At 40.7% G+C, this 20347-nt stretch overlaps 1 protein-coding gene across 6 annotated transcripts in view; it reads right to left on the bottom strand.

Moving 5' to 3' along the window:
- Positions 1-20347, bottom strand: part of TENM3 (teneurin transmembrane protein 3) — a 311183-nt gene that overhangs the window by 24100 nt on the left and 266736 nt on the right. For 5 of the 6 annotated variants that reach the window (XM_068532312.1, XM_068532313.1, XM_068532307.1 and 2 more), the window contains 3 exons: positions 14618-14850; positions 13361-13515; positions 11697-12571 (listed from right to left, as the gene is read on the bottom strand). In XM_068532312.1, coding sequence (XP_068388413.1) covers positions 11697-12571; positions 13361-13515; positions 14618-14850 — 1263 coding nt within the window. The remainder of the gene's footprint in view (positions 1-11696; positions 12572-13360; positions 13516-14617; positions 14851-20347) is intronic. The other variant, XM_068532309.1, reaches the window with a different exon arrangement.

The following is a 20347-nucleotide window of genomic DNA, read 5'->3' on the forward strand; positions in this document are numbered from 1 at the left end:
GCCAGAGCCTCAGACCTTCTCAGTTGAAGACGCTGATTCCGTTCTGACGTGAAATTTTCTCTCTCGCTCCGCTTTACAGACACAAGTTCCCAACTCTTCACTTTTCCTTCACAATGTCTCTCACGTGTCTTCCCACTCCCACAGCCACCCCAGATTTCAAAAGCTGGTCTTGTTGCCTCTCCCCATACTCACAGCTACCAAATCCATCTTCCGAAACCGCCCCCCCGGCCCCCGAGTACAACACTTCCCTGCTCAGACATCTTCTAGTGGTTCCTCAACGGACAGAAACACTGACTGAGACTGTCACCAACCAAGGTCAAGAGACTATTGATACCGCAAGTGTATTCAGGTGGAAACAAAGTTCTTGAAAACTTTTTTTTGCAAGTGTTCTAAAAAATCAGAACAAAACTAATTTATTCTAGTTCTGTCTTCATTATACACCACATGTTGGTGAGTTAAACACAACAAAATTATTTTCTTTTAAAAGTGTCTACCAAAGATAAAAAGAATAAGGTAACAATTAACATGTAGTTTGTTGCATTAAAAAATCTGATATACTTATTTCTGTTGTCTGTTAGCTTGTTCTAAGCCTTTTAACTCTTACCCCCAAAAAAGTCATTGTTCAAAAGCAAACATTCAATTCAGTTGATACATTACAGTAGAGTCAACTAACATCATTCAACAAAGGTAACAAGTTTTCTTTAAAACTCAACAGGATTATCTGTTGCCTTCAGTGCTTCCCCATAACATGGCTTCTTCTTTTTTTGGCCGCCCCGCGCGCCATGTGGGATCTTAGTTCCCCGACCGGGGATTGAACCCGAGGCCCCTGCAGTGGAAGCACTGAGTCTTAACCACTGGACCACCAGGGAAGTCCCATGGCTTCTTTAATCAAATGTTTTGTTTCTAAAATTACCTTCTGCTTTTGAGAAAAATCTGTGTCCATCAGAGCAGGGCTTTAGAGAAGCAAGCAAACCAGCGAAGAGAGGCAGTCATCGCCCTGTGAGGGGCGGCTCTTTTGAGGAGTGGGCTGCCCGGTCCCCCTTGGCTTGCGATTCAGCCTGACGCTGAACTGGTCTCCAAGGTGAGACAAATGTATGTATTTACTCCTAAAATGTTGGCAATGCCCCTCTCCCAGACCTTGATGCTCTTCACCTGTAGAGGAATGGACACCAGCCAGCTAAACGCATGTGTCAACTCTGACTGGTTTCTCTAGTCCAAATCAGCCTGTCTTGAGAAGCTGAGACATCAGGAGGTGTTGGTCTGGATGGGTGCCGGTCATGGCTGGCTCTTCCGTGTCTCCCCCAGGGCCATCCAGAATAAGCTGCTTAGTGGGGCTACATCTGTGTGCTTTTAGACTTGAGTCCCAGTACGGAGTCCCAGGAAAGACGTAATCAACCTGTCTTTCCCCCACTGTCCCCCTGACACAGAGGGAGAATCTTTTCTCCCATCTATCAGAGTTCCTTTAATCCAATGTCCTTTCATCGTTTAACAGCCTGCAAAACCAACAAAAAAACACCCCCCGAACAAAATCCGCCCCCAGTCTTGCCATCTGTTTGGCAATACTTTTCTCACAATGCGAACCCGTAATAACTTCTTATCTGTCATTGTGGTAAAGCAGAACAAAATTACCAACCTCATCATAACAAGAACATATGCACAAATCGGTCCTGGATCTGCATTCCTGATGAAGGACGTGGGCAAACAGCAAAACCAGAACAGAACCTGACTTAAACATCTCGTGGTGGACTGATCTGGAATCCTAATAGCCATAATGTGATCTGTAACACTCATATCAAAATAATTTACATTTAAGTGTTCTGGGAACGAAACTGAGGTTTGTTTATTTCAACAGTGATCTCACAGGCAAATCATAATTTCTTTGAATTCAGGAGCAATGTTGTCAGTTAGAAATCCTCAAAAAATCAGGTTCTGAAGAGAAAATGCAAAATGCTTCCATCATCAAGGGAAGTAGAGCAATCAACCAACTCTTAAATCATTGGTTCATCTGGTACTTAGTTGTCTGCTACCTACACATTACCAAAAATAACAGGGAAGATGCAAAATAAGAAAGACAAAAGAAGGTATTATTTTACATGATGTTTGTCTCCAGTGCTAAGAGGATCCTGATGAGAAAGGGTGGAACTGCAAGGGTGGGAGTGGAAAGAGGGGTTAACACATTTAAATTTCTTTGCTGCTTTGCATTTTATTCAGAGGTCTTGCGATGGGGCAAAATTCTGGCCGTTGCTTTGCTTCATAAACCCAGAAAGGGCAGTGGTCTACAGTCAAGCCACTATCCTCTGTTTTCCAACACACAGATAACATGAGTTCAGAAGACCACAGACAAAGGCAGATCTTTTCTTTCTCACCTCTGGTCCCGCCCTTACTTTAAACATTGAGCCTAGCGACAGGTGGTCATGGATATGACATTTTTCAATATTTTCGATATTTTTCAAAGATCGAATTCAAGAAAAGTGGCCCAATGCCTCTTTCCTTCTGTGGTCATCACCATATCAGGGAGAGCTGACAAAGTGAAAATGACCAGCTCTGAAATTCACAGGCCTTGAGACAAAGGCATCCGAGTCAGGACATTCCAGAATGAGTTCCCTTTGTGGTTTGAAAGATTGTGGGTGAACCATCATTAAGAGAGGATCTTATTTAAACCATTTAGAAAATGTTTATTCACTAAGGAAGGTTGAAACGAGTGGGACACATCGTATTTGTTTAGACAACAGGTCTTGCCCAGGTCTTGAAATGTAGACTTGCTGGATAGGGGATGTCAGGGAAATTTCTATTCCGAAGAATCTGTCAAACAGAGCTGTGTATGCCCTCGTCCTCCTTGACTGATTCCATGGGGCCCGGGAGTGCTCAGAGGACACAGCCACCCTTCTCCTGATCTTCCCTCTTTGTATTCTGGCCGCTCACTGAGACCCACCCAGGAAACGGCTGTGCAGTGAGTGTGGACAAGGAGGGTGTGAAAGACTTACGGTAAAGCTGGAAAGGTTAAAAGCAAAGTAGGAAGCCCATCTGGAAAGAGAAATTTTATTATTGTGAATTGCTATGACTACCACCAGCATAATAGATACTAGGTTTGGCTGAAATGCCACATGCCTAACTATTTTAGCAAAAGACATTTGGTAACTTGTTAAATGTTGTTTCTTTTGGAATAAGCCTTGACGGGGACCTAGGAAAAGTTGGGGAGAAACGGCAGAATCACAAATTGTTTTAGAGCAGGCAGGAATTTTTAATCACTAAGAAGCCTTTCATTTCGCAGGTGAGGGCACAGAGTTTTAGAGAGGTGCCGTGACTTGCCCAGAGACACACAGATAGGAGTAAGTGACAAAATCAGGCTGGAACCCAGGTTCTTAGTTTCCAAACCGAATGCCTTTTTCCAATCAGCTTATGCTGTTTCTCAGAAAAGAGAACAACCAGAGAACAGAGAGAAAGAGGCATCAAGGAACTAATGAGATGTCAATGATTTGGAAATAAGGAAGGATTGGGAGGAAAAACAATAGATGTAGTGGGTAGACTGGGAATCTAAGATGAAATAACATTTAGACTAAAATGCTGCCTATTCGCGAGTTTCACGAGAGAAAGTGAGTATCGTGGAAAGCATGAGGACAGAGGGAAAGCAGAGGGATGGTCAGACGTAGGCAGTTAAGGAACGTGAGGGAGAAAAGGGGGGACAAATACAGAAGGGGAGGTAGTACACAAGGCGAGACACAGATCTGATGGCATCAGTAATCGGGGGGATGGCATCCCGTAGCAGAAAAGGCGACCCTGAAGTGTGAACACTCGTACTGTCTCTGTTGTTAAGCCATAGAAAACCCTAGTCTGTAAATTCGTGTATTCACACTTTTCCCCCACAGCTAGATGTTTCCAGTGTAATTTCATTCACACTCGGGGCTCAGCTCTTTCCACGGCCCCCATGCCCACGTCTCTAGAACTGACTTGCCCTGAGTTCTCACTGGCTGTTTCCGACCACATGCTGGGCTGGACTACGGTCCCCTCAAAGCCATAATTTCCAAGTCAGAGCTCACCTGTTTCTACCGACCTGCGTCCTCCCTGTATTTCCTACCCACTTGGTCACTAGGTCAGCAGATTCTCTTTTCCCTCCCCTCTTGCATTCAGTCACCATTTCCTAATGACTAACCACCTCTTTCTCTGTAATTTCAGTGCCCATCTGTGGGTCAGGTCTTCACCTCCCAACTAGATTTACTGTCTCCTCACTCCTCTCTCCCCCTTTTCTCAGCCTCCTACTTTTCTACATTCAACCCATCCTTATATTGTCCCCAGATGGACCATATTGCCTTCCTGGTAATCTCCTTCACGGGAAGCCTGTCCACCCAGGATCACCAGGTGGTCAGTTTAAGCCCTGCTTGATCAAAACTGTGATCTCCATCTACTCTCTTTTTCCTACTTCCACACATGCTCTACGCTCTTGTCATTCTGAGCTGCATATTCTTTCTAAAACCTACCACGCTCTGCCTCCCAAGGAAATGCTCTGCTCTGGCCTGGAACACCCCGCCTCGGCTTGCTCACCTTTCTTCCTACCTTTAGGGGTCTCACTTTCAGAACCTCAGATTATATATGGAATCTAAAAAAAAAAATGGTTCTGAAGAACCTAGGGGCAGGACAGGAGTAAAGACGCAGACATAGAGAATGGACTTGAGGACACGGGGAGGGGGAAGGGTAAGCTGGGACGAAGTGAGAGAGTGGCATGGACATATATACACTATGAAATGTAAAATAGATGGCTACTGGGAAGCAGCCGCATAGCACAAGGATATCAGCTTGGTGCTCTGTGACCACTTAGAGGGGTGGGATAGGGAGGACGGGAGGGAGACGCAAGAGGGAGGAGATATGGGGATATATGTACATGTATAGCTGATTCACTTTGTTATACAGCAGAAACTAACACACCATTGTAAAGCAATTATACTCCAATAAAGATGTTAAAAAAAAAAAAAAAAGAACCACAGATTGAACTTTGGGATGAACTGCGGTCTAGGAAATCTGTTTGCAAGTGTGTGTTGTGTAAGAGACAGGGCAGTGGGGCTGGATGGGCAGGAAGCTGTGAGGAACCAGGGATGAGGGGACTGAGGGGTCCCCAGCCAGCTTGTCTCCTTCCTAGGTCGTCTCCCCCAGTCCTGGGGTGGAGTCCAGAAGAGAGCAGAGCCCATATCAGCTCTGCTTTGACACCTCAAGATATTCTGAAGCCAGGATCCTGGAACACAGGCAAGGGGCTTCTTCTGGGAGTCTAGGAGTTAGGGTAGCCTGGACGGGGGGATGCTGAGAGTGCTTTTATTTTGATATCACAGGAATCAGTCAGAGACGCCGGACAGTCTCTGGAAAATACCCAACTGCCCATCTTCAGTTCTGTGATTATAAAATAATAAAGTTCCCTTTCACTGGTTGTCACCGTGTAGATTTCTTGCCCTGTTATCAGACAACCCTTTAAAATGGCTGGTGTATATAACCTGGTCTTAGAGTAAGTAAATCATCTGATAATCACTGTGTAAGGGAAGTTGCTGACACACCCAGATATGATGCTATCAGATCATCTAACTTAGACAGCTATGCGATTAGCTTAAGGAAGGAATCGATACTTTCGGAAGTGGCATGTCCTCGGTTTTGAACCATTACGGAGCAACTGAGCACATCTAGAACATTAACTGCCTGATGGAAGTGAAAGAGTTAACGTAGCCTGCAACTGTCAGCGCACCGCAAACTGTACTGAGAAACCGGGACCTCTTATGTTATATGTACACTGCGATGTGCTGAGAAAATCTGACTAATCTGTTTTCATGTTTTCTGGAATTTTCTCAAAAAATCTGAATAACACACAATTTCCCCATTTCCCTTTCCGCTTTGAAACCTGGACAGAACTAATTTTTCCTTAAAACTAGATTGCAGAAGAAAATTGGATTAAATCAAGCATTAGTAAAAGCATTGCCTTAGTAGCGTTCAAGTTAGTGTTTGAAATGTACAAAAATGTACAATTATTCAATTGCCTACACAGTTTTTTTTTACTGATGTCCCTGCGACTATACATTCTGGTTACAAACTTAAAGCAAAATTATTAAACAATTAAACAAAAGAGCAAAAATGAAAATCAACCACAGCATTTTCCCATGGATTTAAGTGATCTGCTGATAAAATCTCTTAAAATCATCCTTAATGCAGCAAATGTTTTCTTCCATGAGGAAAGAAAGAGAAAAAGGAAAATAAAGGAGAGGAATTGGGCACCACTTTTAGAAATGTATTTGTAAAATGGGTTGCTTTGTTTTTAATGCAACTTTGGGCAGAAACGTGGTTTCAGCGTTTGAATTTTCAGGGTTGGATGTCGGATGCCTACCAAGGGAAAGGTTATCTTCTCAGTTTTGTCCCATGGAAGACGCCTCTGTAATTTTGCTAACATCATGAGCTATTACAGTCACACACACACATCAGGAGGACACAGCCTGGCACAGATGCCCAGCTATTTAGACATGATTCAGCGTCAACGGGGCCGGACGCATCTTTCCTGACCTGGAATGGCCATCGCTGAGTTTTCCTAGGTTATCTGTGCTTTCCGCACCCTGTTTTGGATCTGAAGCCCTGTTACTCTTTACGCTGCCTCTCTCTCCTCCTCTGAGATCCCCTTTTCCATCTTCTCCCAGACGATCAGACTGATGTCAGTGGCAGCTGTGGATCTGTCGTGGGCTCGGGGTTACGTTCATTATAAAGAAATGGTTAAGAAGCTCATTCTGAAATTGCTCAGCTTGAACGAGGGACAATAGAGCACCCAAATGAGAAGCTGGAGACCCACATACACCTACATAAACGTGTAAGAGCTGAAACTCATTTATTTGCTCCGTGAATCTGAACAGAGCTCACGAGAGACCACAGTCAGCCCCGTGCATATAAAGCTCCAAATATTCAAAGTCCCAAGATAGAAAACTGCCACCAACCCGGCTGTGTGCATGTACACGTCAGCCAGAACTCAGAGCTTTTTTTTCCATGTTGTCTTCTCTAAGCAGACAGAAGAGCCTCTAGATACGCCCGCACGGTTTGTATCTTATAGGGTAAGCAAGCAGAGAACTGTGAAATGCCATTAGTCATTAAATAATTTACTCTGTTGCCCAATTCAATACACTGGGTTTGCTTTTGTGTGCATTCAAGTGTAAGAACTGAGGTTTCGCTCTGGCCATGAACTTTTTAAATAATAGATTTCTAGCAGGTAAGATCTTTTGGGTCTCCCTGGAATTACTCTAGCTAAGGAATTATAACGGGTGATAATTGTTTTAAAATGGTACGAAGAGCAGCAGAAAATAATCCCTAATACTAAGTGAAGGGGGTAACTAGGCTTATCACAGGGTCCTCAGACAAGGGGACCCCAGAGCTAGACGGACATCCTTTCTACTGCCCAACAAGTCAATGGAAGAGGAGGTCTGAGGCAAGATGGCTTATTCAATTAACAACAAATAATTATTCCGCTCGTGAAACATCTTAGTCTAACTCAGGGATTTCAGAGCTGAGTTATAAACTACCTGACACCTGTCTTCCTATCACACCGTCTGTAGCATGTCTAAGAATACTGGCCACTTCTCTAACAAATCACAGTAGGGACACAAAAATCACAAGTAACACGGAGAGAAATTGCTGCCCCAAAGACGGTATCTCTAGTTTCTGAAATGAAGGTTTCTTGTGCTTTGCAAACTACCGGTGAACCCTAAAAAGTCACCCTATTTTATTGGTGACTGATGAGAATCTCAAGTTGAGAGCCGGCGTTCCTTCTCCTAGAGCCATTCTTCCTGATACCGGGGCAACAGTATACTTTAGCTGTCTTTGCATGGGAAACGTTTTCTGTCTTTAACTCTTTAATCCCAACATTTCAGAGGAAAGTGCTACCAGCATGAAGTTTTAATTTCCGTGAATTATTGTAATAACAAGGTCAGCTGAGGAAGTCCTTACTTTATAAAGCAAAAGAGAGTAAATGTGTAATAGTGGGTTAAATATATTTCAAAAAATCAACAACAAAAATGAGAAGTGTTAATATTTTCAGCATTAACTCTTGGTACGGAAAGGTCTGAACTGTTTCAGAAGGCAAATATTTACGTGATACTCTTCCAACGGAGGCAGCTCTAGGTTTTATCAGACTCTTCTCTATAAATAACCGTTCACCTGACCACATATTTGGTTTACTCCTCTATTCCTTCATTCAACAAATAGCTATTGGGAGCGTTCTACATGCACTGCAAGCTTCCAGGAGCCGTGGGAGCCACAGAGATAATGGCACAGCTTGCATTTTAGAAAATACTTTCACATTTCATTCTGTACATTCTGTGACATACATGTCACAATACTGTGACATGCTGATGGTAAATGAAAGTTTGCACTAAGAAAAAAAAGAAGTGAAATTAAAACATGTAAGGTAAACAATTTCAGCTAATTCTCTTTTAAAATTTCTTTGGTAGAAACTGCAGTGACTGAACTTTTTATTGGTAGGCAATTTATTGATGCCAGGTCTTTTTCCATCTGTTTCTATCCTATAAAGCTTTAATCTCAAGGCTTTTTAGACACTAGGCTAGCTAGAAAGCTGGACACATACAAATGGGAATTTGGGCTGAAAAGTTTAATCTTTCTTTGCAAGGTATTTGTACATAATGATAGACACAGCATGTATCAGATCTAGGAACTAGTGTCACAAAAGTCATAGAAAACAGGTGTCTTTCAACTGTGAAGTGTGTTTTTTTCCCCCATAATCTCCTTGTGGTTTTGGTAAAACTCTGACCATTGTCAAACCTCTCACATCCCTTCTTTACGAAAGTACCAAGTACCCTTAAAAGGTCTAAATTAGACATGTAGTACTACAAGAATGTGAGGGGAAATATTACAGACATGTACTAGGATTCTGGGAGTCTGCCAGCTCACTAGTAACGACAAATACCAAGGAAGCCTGGCAGGGATTCAGAGTCCCCTCTGGCTCTTCTAGAACCTTCACATCCAGTCTCATGTATCCGAGTCAGCACAGAATAAGCAGAAACTATTGTTGTCAAGGCTCTGACGAGTAGAGGTGGGGGGTTGAGTTTATCCATCAACAATCTCAGACTTACACAGACAGAAAGGGGCCACTCTGTCAGAATCCAGAGGGTGCTTTCGGAGGGGCTGCCTGATGACACTCCTTTCCCTTCTTTTACGCGCTTACTTTTGAACGTGTTTTAAAGTTTCTCACCCTTAGAAAGGGTGGACCCTTGCTCATTCACAGCTAAATTATAAGAATGTACAGAAAGAAAAAAATGATCATTTGTCATTCTGATATGATGATTCTGAATTACTTAGGTTAAATGCTCTATTTTTTGTTCTGTCTTGTACGGTAATACACTGTTTTGCAAAGTGCATAAGTGTTTCTTGGAAATTTTTAAATCATGTCTTTGCTGCAGACATCTAAAGGAAAATTAACAAAAACACTGTTTTTTGAAAGCAATATTTCTGTTTCTTTTATTAGAAAAGCTGTTTCTCAAGTACTGTAAACTACTATATTCTTAAGTTATAGCAAACACATGTTTATATGCGTGTGTGTGTATATAATTATGAGGTTTATATTTGGTGGAATACTTCAATAATGCTTTTTGGAATAGTTGCCTTTATTTAATTTATCTAGATGTAAGACTTAACAGATATACTTTAAATATGATGTGTAATGGGTCTGTACTAGTGCAAATATCATTGTGATTTATTTTAATTAATTAAAAACTTTCATTCTTGAAAACAATGCTTGCCCATTAATATTCACAAGACAGGTTTGCCAACTCAACCTCTACCTTAGCAGTCATGTTGATTCTTCACTAAGTCTGAAATTCTTGGAGAGTGTTTAGTACTAGAGAAATGTGTCTTCTTTGTGTACCATAATATTAAAAAAGTAAAAATCCCAAATTTGTTTATACTATCCCACATCAACTCCACCAATGGAGTATATCCATTTCTCATTGTAGGTCATTAGTGAACCTGTATATGTGTTGCAGAAGTTCATGTGTCAGTAGTAACCCACATGATGAACTTCTGTGCATTGTCAATTCCCAGGAACAAATAAGAACACATTCAAAAATGGCTCACAGAGCAGAGCTTGAGTCCTAGACTGTACTAAAACCTTATTTCTCTATTTTCCCCCCTGCTTTTAAACCGAAACCCTACCAATGCCACCATCATTTCCTGAAGATCTTATAATCAGAGCAGCTCTCCTGCCCAGTCTCATCTGATGGGAGCACTTTTACTGTACTCTTTTTTCCGCCTCTTTGGCAATAGAGCCTGCTATCACTTTGAAAGGAAGTGCTTGCCATTAACTTCCAATTTATTCCTTTCCTATTGTGATCCTAAAATGAGCAAAAGGAATGCTAAGAACAGAATTTTAATGTAATTCAATTGCAAAGGTTTGTTCCGCTGACAAAATCATGCTGCTGGGTAACATTCATTTTATTAAAAGGGAATCTGTCAAAAAAAGAAAAGCAATCCAAGCTACAGGAGAACTAAGCCTAATGTGTAAGTTCTATTCCAGAAAAGTTGCATGGAAAATATTTGTATATTGGATCATTTTTTTCTACTGACTTTTTCATAAATTTGGAGCTGTGTTCCTACAGAAAGTACATTTGCTTCAGCATTTCATCAAAAAAGTCACACTAAGGAACTCAATATTCATTTCCAGGAGTATTTTGCATTCGTCAGCATGCCGTCTCTGCACATCTAATTTCCCCTTATGGTTTGTGCAATGTTAGTGGAATGAACAAGTAATGGAAAGTGATTTTACACAGTCACAAAATGTGACTGTTCAAAGAACACATTGCCTGGGCCACTCCTCCACAACTTTAGTAGAAAACCCCAGCTGGACGCTCCTTCTACTTTTTCATACGCTTTCAGAGTGACCAGCTATTTCTGACTTGCATTTAGTGGTAAGGTTCTTATAAGTGGAGTTTAGATTCTCCAATAACTGATTATAAAAAGTTAAGCCCTTCTACTTGTGGTGCTGATGGGATCAGCCAAGTTCATTGTAAATGTTTTTAAAGCTTCCCTTCAGTGACAGCTCCCAAAACAGTCAGCTTTAGCACATGGGCAAATACAAACCCCAAAAGTTTTTGCCTAAAGCCAAGGCTGCAGTATGTTTCCCCAAAAGTTTGCTGCTAACATATTAGGTCTGTATGAAGCAAAATATTAAATTAATCTTTAAGCAGAGGTAGATTGACCTCGATGGTAATGAAACTTAAGCTTCAGGGCTCCCCACTTGCCTGGGTCCCTTCCAAGGCCCTGAGTCCAATTTTGTCTTTTTTTTTTTTTTTTTTTTTTCAGAAAAAGGGATCCCCAAATTACAGAAGCTCCAGGCCCCCCAAAAACCTGGATCCCACTTGCCCTTAAGATTGTACTATTATTATCCACACTACTGTACATAAAATAGACAAACAACAAGGATCTAGTGTATAGCACAGGGAACTATATTCGATATCTTGTAATAACTTATAATGGAAAAGAACCTGAAAAAGAAATATATATATATATGTATAACTGAATCATTTGCTGTACACCTGAAACTAACAAAACATTGTAAACCAACTATACTTCAATAAAAATGAACAAATAAACAGAAAAAGGATTATACTGTTATTATTTTAGATGACATTATTATATCACAGCATTTTATAATCAGAGTAGAATTTTGATTTACTTACTCAAAAAATGTTGTCCATCCAGTTTCGTCGCTTTTAGTGGCTAAAAGGCCGCTGTTGCCATGGTAAGTAAGCAAAACTAATTCCAGTCCTTGAGCGGTCATGCTTTTCAAACATCCATTTGTCCCTATGGTCAGCCATATCACCTGGTTATCAGGAGACACCACTCGAACTGGCATCCGATTTGGGTCCCGTCTAATCCTAAGGGTGTTGCCGTTACTGTCGGTCACAGCAGTAATATCATTGTCATTGCTGTAGCTAAAATTGTACAGATAATCGCCAGTGACTAAACTCACAGTATACTGGTGAGTGCCATTGATGTCAAAGATATAGAGTTCTTGATCAGTTGGAGAGGCAACTTCATAGAAGTTCATAGAGTTAAGTAAAGGCTTGTTCTTTGACACAGCCCGGATCCGAATGTTTCCTAGGTCTGCAATGTACAGGGTACCATCCGGAGAGGCGGCAAGGGAGGACGGAGCGCTCAGTTTGGCATCTTTGGCATAGCCATCTCCGCTCTGGTAGCAGTCACAATTGGCATCGTTTTTGCAGTCACACTCTGACGGTATCCCAGCAACCAGGGAGATCTCCCCATCTGTGGTGACTTGCCTTATCCGGTTAATTTTCTTTTCGTCGGTTTCAGTGATGTACAGGACCCCACTGTAGGACACAGCAATGGCAGTAGCCGACTCCAGGGTCGTCTGAACTGCGTGCTTGCCCACAGAATATTCCACTCCTGGCACCTGGCAATGCATGGGCCGCCCAGCAGCAATGCGCACTTGACGATTTTCAGTGATCTGTAAAACTACATTATTATCCAGGACATAAATGGAGTTATCCATTGGGTTAATGGCTAGGTCAGTGGGCCATTCCAGACGTACCTTCATAAAAAAGAAATGGTCTGGTTACTCAGTTACTGAGCTGCTGTTAATTTGCCAGAAGAGTAAATTAGAAATTTACTGGGAAAATCTGGGGAAATGACCGTTGATTTGATAAACTGTTTAAAAATTGTTTTTAAAATAGATACAGTGAAATAAACTTAAAAAGTTTTGAGTGGAGACAAATGTAGGAAATAAAATTTTATTTAAAAATGCAGCTCATTGAAAGATTTGCAAGTTCTAGCCAAATAGCAAATGAATCATAAGTAGTGAGTTAACACATATCAATGAGATGTGAACATACTTGTTCCTTTTAGCAGTAACAGTCACCCAGTGTGGGGCTTTCTAGGTTATGAATACATTAGTGTCCCCTTGTGTTTTCAATCAGGCCAACAGTAAAGTTTCTAATTCTAAATATAAGTCCCTGAGGACTAATCCTAGTGGGTTCTCTCTACTACCTAAGGACCTCACACAATCAAAAGATTAGAGATTTAAGCTGTTTTGTTCTTTTTGGAATATCTGCATGCTGCTACTTTACTGGTATTCTATTACAAATGATTAGCACTTCTTAGTGATAACTGTTCTGTATCTCACTGAATTCTTCAAATGCAGAACTGGAGAAGAAAATAACTTTTTATTAGCTCCTGAGACACATGTTAATGGAACAGCTTTACCACAACGACTGATGCCCACGACACGCGTGGTTTAATACGGTGTCATCATAGTGTGCTGACACAGTAAATCAAGTCACTCAGAAGAAAAGCAGGCAACTGGGCGCAATGTTTTCACTACCTGGCTAATGTGCATGCTCGTGTCACAAGTTAAAGGTCTGGCTGAAGTCAGATCGTTAGAGCCTAGGAGAGTTGATATGACTCCATTCGGATCCACTTTTCTTATCATGGTTCCATCAACAAAGTAGATTAATCCATTTTTATCGATCGCCACTCCTGTATCCAAGAGAAGTAACAGTTATTAATCTTTCAAAAATGATTAATTTTAATTAAATGTTCAGACCCACCACGAAACCCAACATTTAACCCCAGTGATAACATGGGCAGTAGACAGCAGGTTAAGACTGCAGATTGCAAGCACATTAGGAAAAACCCAACACAGGCATTTATGTTACGTGTAAGTGTAAAATGTAATAAAGAACCGAAATTTGTAAGAATCTGTTCTTCGTGTGTGAATCATATAGGTAAGTACCTGTGTTTTAAATATAAACACTGTATAGTGTTGTCGTCTATAAATTATAGAAACAGGTCATATTCTGTTACACTGAACTTTATATTCTAACAAAAACAGATCTAAGCCAAGGTTAGCGTTTTGTTGACCTTGTGACAATGAAATTTGCTAGTATGAATAACTCAGCACAACAAATACTTTTTTTCCAGTCCTTGTACACATAATAGTCTCTAGCTATAATGAAAAAAAAACAAAACCCAAAAAACACAACGCCTCAAACCAAAAAACACTGTAATGAATGGCATAAAACGTGAGGAAGGAGTCAGTCCTGACTGGTTTAAAAGCTAGAAACCTTCATCACATAGAATTTTAGCCCTCGTTACCTCCAGAAATTCCTCACAGCAAGCATTTTTTCCCATGGCATAGAAACAAAAGTTTAATAGCTCCAAACTGGGTGAGAGCTAACAGGGTTGCTTAGTGATGGCTTTTAAGGAGGCCTGGGACTCATTCATAACAAAGAAGTTCCAGGACAATGGAAAAAAAAAAAGAATTCAGATACTTCCTTGAAGTTGAACAGGATGTGACCTGAATGATATCGGGTAGTTGCGTGATTCTTTCAAAAGTTGAAAAAAATGGTATGATAAGAAATGCCAAGAACCTAATATTTACTGTAAAATCAACTTAGGATTCTAGCAGTTTCACGCTAAATAGCTTTTAAAAACACTAGATGTGAGACAGCTTTCCAGAACACAGTTGAGGGTAAAATATTAGACTCAGCATGAAACACAATCAGGCACTAACTGGATTGTCCACATTTTTTTTTTTTTTTTAATAAAAAGAAATCCTCAAATTGATAAATGCCAGTACCTTTGGGACTCATGAGTGTGGCTTCCACAGCCTTCCCTCCATCCCCACATCTGGCTTCATCAAAAGGAAGGCACTGCTCTCCCGTCCCTGCAACCACTTCAGCGTTTTTAGTCAAGTCTTTTGCGCCCGTAAGTGACTTCGGGCGATAAATCCTGCGCGTGTTAGTGTCAGAAACGTACAGATCCCCTGAGACTGGATCAGTGGCAAGGTAGTATCTATGAGCTGGGCTGCTGCTGTAAGAAAGATACATAAACATCACAAAGAAAGTTACTCCTAAAACACAGCAATTGAAAGCAAAATAAAACAGTTGATGAGAAACTAATTATAAACCGAGACCCTCCCCCCGGCCCCCATCAACGGCTGGAAGAATTGGTGGCAACCTCTGACGTGATTGCTTTCCTTCCTTGTCTGTTGCTGAGGATTTAACAATTGATGAAAGGGCCATCTTAAAAATAATCACCTTTACAAGGCAACATGCTTCCAGCCTGAAACAAAGAAGCAAGTTCTCGGAATCTTTTTGGTTCAATGCAAAGCCATTAACATACAGCCTTGGAGCGACAGGCTTCAAGTTTATTCCAGGGGACGGGTGTCTCTACCGAGCTCGCCAGTGAAGTATAACATACTAGTGATTTTACTTGCATCTCACAGTAGGGGAATCTCCTGTCTTCTCTTGCAATCAAACGAAACCACCTGGCTCCAAAAAAATTACTTTTTTTGAAAGAAAAAAAAAAGTAGTGCTGTGTCTGTCTGGGTTGCTCTACTGGAATCCAGAAAGGTAATCTGACGCAGTGACAATGTTTGTCCTAAGCTATGCGGTTAAATACTAAAATGAGGCCATCCAAGAGACGGAGGCAGTCTTAGTGGCCTAGTGCACTGAGCCAGAATGCTGGGTTCATCACTTCCACTTTTAAAATTTGCAAATTAAGCTGCTCTAAAACCTGTCTATGAATTTGGTGACATACAGACATTTGTTCACAATACAGAGTACCTCAATTTTATAAATCTAAATTAGTGCAAATGTAAAATATGTTATGTCCCGTTACCTGTAAAAACGGTTAAGACCAACGTTATCAAGGAATGGACAAATTATGACATACAGTTGAAACTGCAAGGTAATCTCCTTACATACACTTAACACCACATTCTTGGAATTAATGTAATTTTGTACTGTGTGCAAATATTGCCTTCTGAAAAAAAAAATTCTAAAAAGAGTTTAAATGGTTTGGTACCTTGACAAAGACGTCAACAGGTAGGAATCTCCAAGATTCCACAAGTCTTTCGATGACAAAATTGGTTTTACTGATTTATTCTCATTCTCTTTCTCTCTCCACACACACACACTTACATGCTTGTTTCCATTTATTTTATATGTAGATATTTAAAATATGTGGTATAAATCTAACTAAATGAAAATATTTATCCTGAATAATGGTTTAGTAGTTTTCTCATTACTAGTTAGGTTCTAATGAAGCAGTTCTTACTACTTAATGCTCTTTTTAAGTGGTGAATACATGTACTTGACTGCTCCTGTAAGATTCTGTTGCTAAAGTCACTGTTTTCTGTTGTTAAAGGTTCTGTGGTTAAAGGTTCTAGTGTTCACTGGTGTTTCTCACATTGGTAGAGGGGACAGCTGGCCACACACGGGGTCTGTAGAGACCTCTGGGGCTCTAGAAAGCTCTGTGGCGGTGATGTTGGTAGACAGAGAAACACCCGGACCCACAAAGGCTTGAACGCCTTCGGATTCTCCTTTCCAGCCTTTAATATCTTTTAGTGACAAGAAACAGGTTAGAGCAAGAGGTCTTGAGTGTGTAAATATGAGGGAAAGGGGAAAAGGGTGAAAAGTGATATGAAGAACTCATAAAGAGATGCAAGCCATTTGACATAAAAGCCCTTCAGAACTACAGGGTTAGACCTGACGATCAACTTGCCATGCTCAGTGTTATTGTATCATGTTTATAAGTTGATGCCTGAGATTTAATTTTTATTTAATTTTTTATTTTTAAATTTAAAAAAATTACTTATTTATTTATTTTCGGCTGCATCGGGTCTTAGTTGCAGGATCTTTCACAGCAGCGCGTGGGCTCTTTTGTTGAGGCGCGGCGGGCTTAGCTGCCCCACGGCATGAGGGATTTTAGTTCCCCGAACAGCGATCGAACCCATGCCCCCTGCACTGGGAGCACCGAGTTTTAACCACTGGACCACCAGGGAAGTCCCGATGCCGGAAGTTTTAAATGCAACAAGACATATGGTGTTCCTTAATGTGGTAGTTTATTACTTTGTAATGAAATGGAAAGTTACATATCAACATAACATTCAGAGCAATTTTATAGAGGCTTTTTCCCCCCCCTATAATCAGTCTGATATTGGCAGAGCTGATCTTCCAGGTATGTATATATAGCTGGTGACAGAGCTGCAACTCAATCAAGCTGGGCCTATTTTGGAAGACATGACATTGGAGAGATTCTTTAGTCTTTCCTATCTCCCTGATTACATACTAATTATCGTACAGTTGGTTGTAAATATACATACATACATTTCATTTTCTTGCCAGTTGTATATCTATGAGCATGACCTTTGGACCAGATTGCCTAGGTCTGAACATTAGCTTTATCACTAACTGTGTGACCCTGACCAAGATATCTAACTTATCTTTGCCTCAGATTCCTTATCTGCAAAGGTGATAATAATGCAGATTTCATTGGATGCTGAGAGGATTACATGAACTAGTACAAGTACAATCCTTAGGACAGTGCCTGCCACACAGTATGTACTCAGTAAGCATTAGCTGGGCTTCCCTGGTGGCGCAGTGGTTAAGAATCCAGCTGCCAATGCAGGGGACACGGGTTTGAGCCCTGGTCCGGGAAGATCCCACATGCCGCGGAGCAACTAAGCCCGTGTGCCACAACTATTGAGCCTGTGCTCTAGAGCCCGCGAGCCACAACTACTGAGCCCGTGTGCTGCAACTACTGAAGCCCGCGCACCTAGAGCCCATGCTCCGCAGCAAGAGAAGCCACCGCAATGAGAAGCCCGCGCACCGCAAGGAAGAGTAGCCCCGCTCTCTGCAACTAGAGAAAGCCCACATGCAGCAACGAAGACCCAACGCAGCCAAAAATAAATAAATAAAATAAATAAATTTATAAATAAATAATAAATTTAAAAAATTTAAAAATGCTTAAAAAAAATAAGCGTTAGCTATTCTTAATATTGGCTTGTATCCCGTCTCCTCTTACATTGCTATGTCTTTTTGCCTTGTAACTAGCCAGTGTAGAAGTCTAATAATTACTGTTAACTAAACTATAACTTGACTTCTGAAAATGTAAACAAGGAAAAAAATTCTCTAAATTTGGATAGGTTCAAATTTGTTTCCTTAGTCCTGCTGTTATACTATAACATGGAAACTATCAAAACGACACAGATCCTTCTTAAAACATCCAGTTTGAATTGTTTCTAGAGCAATGATGATAAAGGTAAATGAAGAATGCATACTTTTCCGTGATGTCCCTCATTTTGAGGAAAAACAACAGATTTCTGAGATGGCTGCTTGAGTAGCAGTGGCACTCGCTTTAGCTATAGGGCATGAGTTTTCTTGGTCCAAAAATAATGGACATTCGAGTCATAAGCTTGGCCTTTATTGGCATAACTTTTATTCCAGTGGGACAGTAATAAGAGAAGGTCCAAAGTGGTGCTTTATATTTGCCATTTCCTGTCCTGAAGCACTCCTTCCTTGAAGACACAGAAATTTCTAAATCAAGCACTATATGCCAGTGGCTTTAAAGATGTCCACCAAGTGAAGGCTCTAATTTTGCATAGAACTCTGTTGTCCAGAAGAACAAATGTGCAGGAGCACGTGGCCCTGGAGAAGAGAATCTGCCTCTGGAGATACTCCCCACAGAATAGCAGGAAACGAGAGCTACATCCATTCCCGGCAGGGCAGCTTGCTGTGGCAATCTAGAGCTGCTTCTTGGGTCCCAGCCTTGCCTAAATGAAAGAAGGGATCTGTACTGAAACACTAAAAGGAACGACAAGTGAGTTTGGAAATTTTCTGTTGACAGGCTGGTGGCAGGAAGCTCTGAGCCATGTGTGCGACGCATCTGGGATTCAAGGACACTTGATTTAAGCACAGAGCTTTCTGACAGCGGTGCTGGTTCTTGCCCTTCTGACTTCCTGAAAAGCCAAAGCCCTGGAGAGGCTGGGATGGTGGTACAAACAGGTGATGAGCTTTTAGATCAGAAGTACATCTGTGAACATGGGAGCCTATGATGACTGCAAACGGTCAGCCGCTGGCAGCTGGGGTGCAGGGAACTGGGGGAAATCTCTATTCAGCAGAAGAAGTACAATAGCCTTCTTGTGTGACTGACTGAGAGTTTCATTTCAGAAAGGTTTAATGATAACATTGAGATTGCGACTAATAGCAGCAAAATCAAAGAAACTGAGATCAAGTGAAGAACCTTTACTATACTGCGCCTTGATTCTTAACTCACCCTGAACTGCCTAGATCATCACCACCACCAAGACGTTTTCTCTACATCTTACTCAGCTAGATACAGACCCAGTGGTAAGTGCAGACTAGATTTGCTCATTTATTTTGTCATAATTCAACCTTCTTAGACTTGAGAAATATTTGCAAAGGACAAGCTATAGAATAGATATCATTAGCACTTTTAATCTTTTTAGCTGGAAACTGTGCCACAGCCCTTGGAACACAGAGTGTTTGAAGGAGCATAAATTACATTTATGTATAAAATTAAACTGTGATTTTCTGGCTAATGAAAGACTGTTTATATTATTGCAAGCAGGGTTTCAGGATGTGATATTTTTGTGCCTGCTTAATTTTTAAATATTAAGTCAATGAGAAGTGCTAAATCAAATTTTTATAGTTTTGTATCTAAACTTTAACCTGTTCAATTTCACAGACCTGTGATTGACCCTTTCTTTGATCTTTTAATTGGTAATATAAAATTCACAAGGTTTATTTTTAGACCTCCATGCTTAAATGTCCCTTGGCTGGTATTAGTTAATTAATTTAGTTTCCTTTATTTCGGAATTTTAAAGCATTGGAACAGGGGTGAGCTAAAATTTACTACCTACAAAAAGGGTTTGTTAGCAGACTAACACTATAAACATCCTAAGGGGAAATGTTTAGCATATATAAAAGAAACTTATTTTCTAAGCATTTCAGAAGCTCCCATTTATGTAAAAAATTTAGTATGTTGGGTAGTATTTATAACTATTCATTAAAGTATAGCTAGAGACTTTGATACAATATCCTGACGAGTACTTAATAAATTTGGTATGACAGAATACTTTGAATTTTAAAATATTAAGACTATTGTTTTTATATTTATTTTATTATTCAATATTTTTATTCATTCTTTCCCCCCGTTAGTCCAATTAACAAGACTGCTGATGGGGCATGAAACATATGAAGAGGAGCGAAGCAAGCGTTCTTCCACTTAATCATTGACAACTGACTTCTCTGTTCATTTTTACAGATTTAGACATATTTTCCTTTTTCTTCCTATCGCCTACTCCTAAGCCTTTCACGACGTTTATGCCAGGAAAGTGGGGATGAGGAGAAAGCCAGGTGGATCCTATCATCTGGTAAAAGGAAGACGACACAGGTAGGTAAATAGGAAGAAGCACCTGAAAAGAATTTTAATTTTTTAAGCCAAATGAAGAAGCGCCGATGAGCTGAAATATCGTCGTTTTGTTTGGGTCAATTTTGATAAA

Source organism: Eschrichtius robustus, chromosome 21, assembly GCF_028021215.1.
Source record: "Eschrichtius robustus isolate mEscRob2 chromosome 21, mEscRob2.pri, whole genome shotgun sequence".
Classification (NCBI taxonomy): Eukaryota; Metazoa; Chordata; class Mammalia; order Artiodactyla; family Eschrichtiidae; genus Eschrichtius; species Eschrichtius robustus.